The sequence below is a fragment of the Diaphorina citri genome, unplaced genomic scaffold (assembly GCF_000475195.1).
Source record: "Diaphorina citri unplaced genomic scaffold, Diaci psyllid genome assembly version 1.1 scaffold3267, whole genome shotgun sequence".
Lineage (NCBI taxonomy): Eukaryota > Metazoa > Arthropoda > Insecta > Hemiptera > Psyllidae > Diaphorina > Diaphorina citri.
This window is the reverse complement of record NW_007380677.1, coordinates 15,376-23,997: the sequence shown is the minus strand read 5'-3', so window position 1 is coordinate 23,997 and position 8,622 is coordinate 15,376. Positions and strand designations below refer to the sequence as shown.

The following is an 8,622-nucleotide window of genomic DNA, read 5'->3' as shown; positions in this document are numbered from 1 at the left end:
GAGAGAGAGAGAGAGAGAGAGAGAGAGAGAGAGAGAGAGAGACTTTCTAGTCTCATTCGGGTAGTATAAACAAAGTATATTCTATTCTATGAAAATATAATACATAATATCTGTTGAAAACTCTTGTTCTATTCAATTGTTGTCCTAGTGATTCAATTCTGATGGGTACGAAAACGAAATACTAGGTTTATTGTTCTAGGTTTTAATATTTCTCCTTTTTTAGTGTACTAATCACATCGTCAAATTAATACGAAAACATTAAACTAGGTTTATTGTACTAGGTTTTAACATTTCTCCTTATTTAGTTTACTAATCACATCGTCAAATTAATTCTTTGAAATGTATAACATTTGTGTCTGACTTAGTATACTGTGTCAATTGGCAACTCAAGTTCGTTGAGCAGTTCGTCTAATAAATATATATGAGATTGATATAATTATATGAGAGTTCATTGCAACGGTCAATACATTAACTATGGTGGATTTCACCAATCTTCTTTCCAGCCTCAAACAGCCCGTTAGCTTTATTATTCTATTGTTCTAGTGGGAACACAAAGTAGAGCGGTGTCAGGAGGATTTCGCAGCAATATTAGCGATGATCAAGCGAGAGTAAAAGTTAGTAGGGTGTGACGATTTTAGGTGCACTATATCCGAACGGTTCCAATTATCGTCATGGTGATTTTATTCCATTGTTCTAGTGGGAACACAAGGTCGAACGGTGTCAGGCGGATTTCGCAGCAATATTAGCGATGATCAAGCGAGAGTAAAAGCTAGTAGGGGGTGACGATTTTAGGTGCACTATATCCGAACGGTTCCAATTATCGTCATGGTGATTTTATTCTATTGTTCTAGTGGGAACACAAGGTCGAACGGTGTCAGGAGGATTTCGCAGCAATATTAGCGATAATCAAGCGAGAGTAAAAGCTAGTAGGGGGTGACGATTTTAGGTGCACTATATCTGAACGGTTCCAATTATCGTCATAGTGATTTTATTCTATTGTTCTAGTGGGAACACAAGGTCGAACGGTGTCAGGAGGATTTCGTAGCGATATTTGCGATGAACAAGTGAGAGTAAAAGTTAGTAGGGTGTGACGATTTTAGGTGCACTATATCCGAACGGTTCCAATTATCGTCATAGTGATTTTATTCTATTGTTCTAGTGGGAACACAAGGTCGAACGTTGTCAGGAGGATTTCGCAGCAATATCGGCGATGATCAAGCGAGAGTATGCCGGGTTCGAAGCGAGCCGGGTGCAGGAATTCAAAGACACCATGGTGAAATATCTGGAGGAACTGATGGGCTATCAGCAACAGGTGAGTAGAATAGAATAGGGGAAAGTAGAATAGAATAGCTTAGAAAAGATAAATAATAGCATTTCAGAAGATGAGACGAGCCGGGTGCAGGAATTCAAAGACACCATGGTGAAATATCTGGAGGAACTGATGGGCTATCAGCAACAGGTGAGTAGAATAGAATAGATTAGGGGAAAGTAGAATAGAATATGAATAGTAGAATAGAATATGAATAGTAGAATAGAATATGAATAGTAGAATAGAATAGGGAAAGTAGAATAGAATAGCTTTGAAAAGATAAATAATAGCATTTCAGAAGATGAGACTAAATTTTTTCCTTTCCCGGACGGAAATCGAACCCGCGACCTAGCGCTTGCAAGGCATACGCGCTACTCTCCAAGCTGACCGGATTGGTGCGAACTGTTCAGAGTTCAAATTTGTTTAATTTAAAATCGCAAAAATGGTGGTCGCTAGCGTTCGAAAATCGGATAGACACCCAAAGAAGAAGAAAGAAAGAGGAAGGAGGAGAAGAAGAATGAAGAAGAAGGAGGAGGAGGAGAAGAAGAAGAAGGAGGAGGAGAAGAAGAAGAATGGGGGAGAAGAAGAAGAATGGGGGAGAAGAAGAAGAATGGAGGAGAAGAAGAAGAATGGAGGAGAAGAAGAAGAATGGAGGAGAAAAAGAAGAAGAATGGAGGAGGAGAAGAAGAAGAATGGAGAAGAAGAAGAAGAATGGAGGAGAAGAAGAAGAAGAATGGAGAAGAAGAAGAAGAAGAATGGAAGGAGGAGAAGAAGAAGAAGAATGGAGGAGAAGAAGATGAAGAATTGAGAAGAGGAAGAATGGAGGAGGAGAAGAAGAAGAATGGAGGAGAAGAAGAAGAATGGAGGAGGAGAAGAAGAAGAATGGAGGAGAAGAAGAAGACGAATGGAGAAGAAGAAGAAGAAAAATGGAGGAGAAGAAGAAGAATGGAGAAGAAGAAGAAGAAGAATGGAGAAGAAGAAGAAGAAGAATGGAGAAGAAGAAGAAGAAAAATGGAGGAGGGGAAGAAGAAGAGGAAGAATGGAGGAGGAGGAGGAGGAGGAGAAGAAGAAGAAGAATGGAGAAGGAGAAGAAGAAGAATGGAGAAGAAGAAGAAGAAAAATGGAGGAGGAGAAGAAGAATGGAGAAGAAGAAGAAGAATGGAGGAGAAGAAGAAGAAGAATGGAGGAGAAGAAGAAGAAGAAGAATGGAAGGAGGAGAAGAAGAAGAAGAATGGAGGAGAAGAAGATGAAGAATTGAGAAGAAGAAGAATGGAGGAGAAGAAGAATGGAGGAGGAGAAGAAGAAGAATGGAGAAGAAGAAGAAGAAGAATGGAGGAGAAGAAGAAGAATGGAGGAGGAGAAGAAGAAGAAGAATGGAGGAGGAGAAGAAGAAGAATGGAGGAGGAGAAGAAGAAGAAGAATGGAGGAGGAGAAGAAGAAGAATTGAGAAGAGGAAGAATGGAGGAGGAGAAGAAGAAGAAGAAGAAGAAGAAGAAGAATGGAGGAGGAGAAGAAGAAGAATGGAGGAGGAGAAGAATGGAGGAGAAGAAGAAGAATGGAGGAGGAGAAGAAGATGAAGAATTGAGAAGAAGAAGAATGGAGGAGAAGAAGAAGAATGGAGGAGGAGAAGAAGAAGAAGAAGAAGATGAAGAATGGAGAAGAGGAAGAATGGAGGAGAAGAAGAAGAAGATGAAGAATGGAGGAGGAGAAGAAGAAGAATGGAGGAGGAGGAGGAGAAGAAGAATGGAGAAGAAGAAGAATGGAGGAGGAGAAGAAGAAGATGAAGAATGGAGAAGAAGAAGAATGGAGGAGAAGAAGAAGAATGGAGGAGGAGAAGAAGAAGAAGATGAAGAATGGAGAAGGAGGAGGAGGAGAAGAAGAATGGAGAAGAAGAAGAATGGAGGAGAAGAAGAAGAATGGAGGAGGAGAAGAAGATGAAGAAGAAGAAGAATGGAGAAGAAGAAGAAGAAGGAGGAGGAGGAGGAGGAGGAGGAGAAGAAGAAGAAGAAGAAGAATGGAGGAGGAGAAGAAGAATGGACTCGAAGAAGAAGAATGGAGGAGAAGAAGAAAAAGAAGAAGAAGTACCTTGGACCTTCGTAAAAAAATCTACGAGGTCGTAAAATTTGTGGTCGGGAAATGGCGACAATTTCGCGGGAAATGGAGTGATTTATCCTTCGATGCACCTACCTATTTCTCTTTTAATACCTTACTTTATGACCTATGACCTATCCTATGATTTTTCCATTGCTTTACTGTTCGATGCCCGGCGGGGCCGAGGTTTTCCTTCGGCTCTGTGCTTGGAGTTCGGGGTGCACTCAGCCTCGTGAGGACAATTGAGTGGCTGCTTCAATCGAGTATCGACCAGTGGCGACATTACAAGTGTAAAAACATTGCTGAAATATGGAACTTTCCCCGTACCCCGACCAATGAAACTTTCGCCCGGCAACCCCAATGACCCAATCTCATTCCCCGCGCCCGACAATCCGTTACAGCCATGTTCCAAAACGAAGCGTCCGGCTACACCCCGTTTTCCATCCAGCCCAAAGCCAACTTCTCGAGACGCCGATCCCTTCTCGAGAAAATCCTGCGGGGAATTGTGTCAATCCTGTTTGTGACATTTTTCCTGAAGAGCCTGAATGGGTTTGATGGATTGGATGGAGCCAGGACGGCTGGAGTGTTCGCCCACAGTCGACTGCACAGGAGGGACGTGAGTGAGGAGGCGATTCCCCCGTTTTTGGAAGGTAAATTGGCCCGTTTTGTGTATTCTGTTTCCCCTCAGTCAGTATTTTTACCTAATTTTTCATATTTCGGCTCTTAGAAGTCTTTTTCTTAGTCTGCCGGGAGGCCCGCGAACGTCAAGAGTTCGTAGAGCTGCCCGGCCTATATTAACACGAAATAGAGTTTGATAGATTTTTAAGAGGTTTCATAGAGGGAACTGTAACTGCTTCGATCTTATCGTCCCGAAATAGAAGAGAGAAAGAAGACAGGATAGGAGAAAATCAGCTGTTCCGAGATCCTTTCAGGATAAAATCCGACCCCGGCGGGAATCGAACCCGCGGCTTAGTACTTACAAGGCAGACGCGCTACCAACTAGGCTAGCTGTTTAGAAGTCTTCTTCTACTCGTCCTCCTCCTGTAATGTACCTACCTAGAATTTGTTTTATTGCTACGAAATCAAGTGTGCCGGGAGGCACGCGAACGTCAAGAGTTCGAAGCGCCGCCTTGCCACCTGGCCTATATTAACACGAAACAAAAAGCAAGAAACTCTAATCTTTCTTGCTTTTTGGCCATTAAAAAAGCCATGAAACAACCACCTTTCACAATGTGAGCAGTGACCGTTGTAGTATAGGGTTAGGTTAAACACAAAAATGGAGCTTTCTTTTTCATTGTCGTGGTTACCGAATAATGACCGAAAATTTCTAAAATTCGAACCAATTTTCACAGATCTTCCTCAAGAACCCTCCGAAGCCGACACTGATGAGTCCAAAGCCATCCGGAAGCCTCAATCTTCCGCCGACGACGCTCCGGAGATATGCTACTCTGAAGGCTGCATCCACACTGCTTCCAAGCTGCTGAGCAACATGAACCAGTCGGTGGACCCGTGTCAGGACTTCTATCGGTTTACGTGTGGACGATTCCTGGAGGAGACTGTGATTCCAGATGATCAGTCAAGTAAAGCCTCGTTTCCACTTGTAGTTCGGAAAAACTCGTGTCGTGCATAAGAGGGAACACCTTAAAATATATTGCCTAAGGAAATTTTGTGTTGTTCGGGGGAAAAAAATCGTGTCTTGCGTAAAGGGGAAAACTTATTTAAATTACCTACATTGCCTACAAGGACATTTTTGTGTTGTTCAGCCGACTGAAACCGTCCACACTGCATGAAATTACAAGCGGGGTAAATGATGCTCGCAGGTCTTTAAATAAAACTGGTAGGTAGGTAGGTAGGTAGGTAGGTAGGTACTCAATACTGATTAAAGCTTTTGGTAATACTCAATAAAATCGGTACTAAATAGCATTTATAGGTTTATTGTTGGTTCAGAAAACTGCAGAATTTCCCAAGAAAAAGGGCCTCTATATCACCATTGAAAATAAAATTTATTGATTTCAAACCATTAATTTTAAGTGTTTATGACTAATCAATTATTCAATTCTGATTATTTCTTTTCGTTTGTTTGATAAAGGTTTCACGGCATCACTGTATTACCTACAGGATAGGAAAAAGCCAGCCTTTCCTAGAAAGAAGCTTATCTGTTTAGGATAAAATCCGGCCCGGGCGAGAATCGAACCTGCAACCTAGCGCTTACAAGGCAGACGCGCTACCCTCCAAGCTAACTAGGCTGGCTGAGGCGAATTATATTTCAGGATAATGTTCGTTCTCAGAATCCTGTCTTCCTCTCTTTGATTTCGGGAGTTCGGGACTAAAGTCTAGCCCACGGCCGGGGTAAGCTATTTAGCTTCTAAGGCCAGCCACTCAATATCAGGTTGACCTGATAGGCGGACTTGGCTTTCTTAAGAAAGGCTCTGGACAGTACTACTTTACATCTTTTTCTTCGCCTTTTCCCGTGTACAGACGAGGTCGGCGTTTTTCGTCAGCCTTTAATCAGCCCTAGGGTGATCGCTTTTGGGCTTACATTTGGTTTTGGCTACAGAATTTTACGAGTGGATGCCCTTCGACTCAACCTTTGCTATTTCTTTAGCACAGGAAATTCAGGCTGGTGCCCTCCCTGTTTAACGTCCCCCAGCCAGACTACAGTACGACTTTACTAGTAAGAATAAAAACCAATGCGGAAAACCAAGAACACAGAGAGACCAACTACAAAACCCATAGGTAAATCTTTTCATTGGTGAAATAGTGTCAGAAATGAGTTTAGAAATCTTTAACTCTTGTTACCAGTGAAATTTAACGAGTAACCCATCCTTTAGGGCTGTTTGCCCCTACACCTAATAGCCTCAGACTGGGCTTTTTGTATACGAACGATAGGTTTCTTTGAGAGAGAGAGAGAGAGAGAGAGAGAGAGAGAGAGAGAGAGAGAGAGAGACAGATGATATGCCAGTAAAATATGACAAGCCAGCTGGGAGAACAGGGGAGTCAGCCTTGTTAGCTGGAAGGGTAGCGCATCTGCCTTGTAAGCGCCAGATCGCGGGTTCGACAAAGAAAGGTTGAGTACAGCTGTTTTGCCCCATAGGACATTAACCCGTAAAATCAGTTTTTTGCCTCATAAAAGTCCCCAATACACTTTTCGAGTCCACTAGGACAGGATACGAGAAAGCTGGCCATTTCCCTTCTCTCTTCGCTTTCGGAACGATAAGACCTTAGCAGTTATAGTTCCCTCTATCAAACATCTTACCAAACAAATAAATCACCTTGTACAGTCTTATTCCCCCCTTCTTTAACCCTTTCAAGCTAAATCCGCCCCGGGCGGGAATCGAACCCGCGGCCTAGCGCTTACAAGGCAGACGCACTACCAACTAAGCTAACTAGGCTGGCTTGGGTAATTTTGTTTGATAGCTGTCCTACACTAGTGATGATTTTCACAAGTCCATACTTTTCTGGAACAGCCTACTGAACCACTTTCTTATTTTTTACCTGCAATTTATATTTTCTTTTTATTCTCATTTATTATATTTCTTCTTGTTTTCTATTCCTTATTATTTATCCTGTATTCCAATATTGTAAATAATTTATCATATTCGGTTGGTCACTAGTAAAATATTGGGTGACCTTTTTTATAATATAATGAGAGAGAGAGAGTGAGTGAGTGAGTGAGTGTGTGTGTGAGTGAGTGAGTGAGTGAGTGGGTGGGTGAGTAAGTAAGTGAGTGAGTGAGATACACAGAGGAGGGGAAAAAAGAGAAAGAATGAGAACGTTAAAAAAGAATACTAGGTATTAAATTATTTAATGTCCATTTCATAATTATATTCCCAAACATATTTGTATAATTTTGGTGGTTTATTAAGTATACATTTATACAACACTCTATAATTCTATATGATTACTTTATAATATACAGATATTTTATACACATAGTAGAATTATTATAAAGAGAGAAAAAACGTGTGTTAAAATAATTATTTAAATAAATAATTATGCGAAAAATCTCACTATATATCTCATTATTATAACTGAAATTTATTTATTTTTATTTCATACTGGGACCTCAAGTCTGGCTGAAAAAGAATACTATTAAATTATTTAATGTCCATTTCATAATTATATTCCCAAACATATTTGTATAATTTTGGTGGTTTATTAAGTATACATTTATACAACACTCTATAATTCTATATGATTACTTTATAATATACAGATATTTTATACACATAGTAGAATTATTATAAAGAAAACGTGTGTTTAAAATAATTATTTAAATAAATAATTATGCGAAAAATCTTTGTTTAGCCAAAACCAGTTGGCCTCAAAGCGATCACTCTAAAGCTGATTGAGAGGCCGACGACAAACGCCGACCCCATCTGATCATGGGAAAAGGCAAAGAAGAAGAAGACTGGGACCTTTTTTGGTTTGCTTCCATCTAAATTTTACTAGCTATATTGGCCGCCGAGAGTTTTTCATGGTGTTTTGATAGAGAGAATAGTAACGTCTGAGAAAGCCAGCCGTTCCGAGAACGAACATTATCTGTTTAGGATAATGAACAGAAGAATATAATCAAGTATTGGAAGTACTGGAATGAAAAATGTATGTACGTAACTTCATGGTCTGTGTTGCAGCTTGTTATTCATCAGTCTGACGGTTTATGAGGGTAAGAGATAATTTACCAATCATTTATTAATTATTAATTGAGTTTACAATTTAATTTGAGGTAAGGAAGTAGAAGAAGAAGAGGAGGAGGGTAAGAAGAAGAAGATGGGAGGAGGTAAGAAGGAAGAGAGTAAGAAGAAGAAGAGTTAAAAGTAGAAGAAAAGGAGGTAAGAAGAAGAAGAGGAGTGATAAAGAAAGAAGAAAATCAACAGATAGGCTAAAAACGCTACGACCGCTGGGGTACAAACGCTAAAAATTTAAATTTGTTTAAACTTCAAGAACTGTCGAAGCGTGGGTTAGGTCAGTCGAACCTCCTCAATCGTGCGTACGGAACGTTCCGATGCAATCCAGCGTCCCAAGCTAAAGGCAGGCCCCTGCCTAAAGTAGGAAAAAAAAGGATAAAAAAAGTTATTGTAGTAGAAAAATAAATAAAAGTTTGTATATGTTAGTAAGAGAGATGTATGACCGAAAATGAAGGAACCAGATTTGACATCTGTATTAACAAGATGTTAACACCGGCTGATTCCTCCCCCGAAAGTCAAAATACATCGAAAATA

General features: G+C 40.4%; 2 protein-coding genes across 2 annotated transcripts in view; both read left to right on the top strand.

Moving 5' to 3' along the window:
• LOC103520152 (sorting nexin-2-like) overlaps positions 1 to 1,330 on the top strand; it is a gene marked incomplete at its 5' end in the record, with an annotated part of 3,644 nt that extends 2,314 nt beyond the window's left edge. The window contains one exon of the mRNA XM_026831387.1: positions 1,160 to 1,330. Within this exon, the coding sequence (XP_026687188.1) occupies positions 1,160 to 1,330 (171 nt within the window). The remainder of the gene's footprint in view (positions 1 to 1,159) is intronic.
• Positions 1,331 to 1,417: 87 nt separating this feature from the next.
• The window catches only part of LOC103520151 (neprilysin-2-like), a 19,209-nt gene continuing 12,004 nt past the window's right edge, over positions 1,418 to 8,622 (top strand). Inside the window, exons 1-3 of the mRNA XM_026831386.1 lie at positions 1,418 to 1,463; positions 3,802 to 4,050; positions 4,753 to 5,017. Coding sequence (XP_026687187.1) covers positions 1,418 to 1,463; positions 3,802 to 4,050; positions 4,753 to 5,017 — 560 coding nt within the window. The remainder of the gene's footprint in view (positions 1,464 to 3,801; positions 4,051 to 4,752; positions 5,018 to 8,622) is intronic.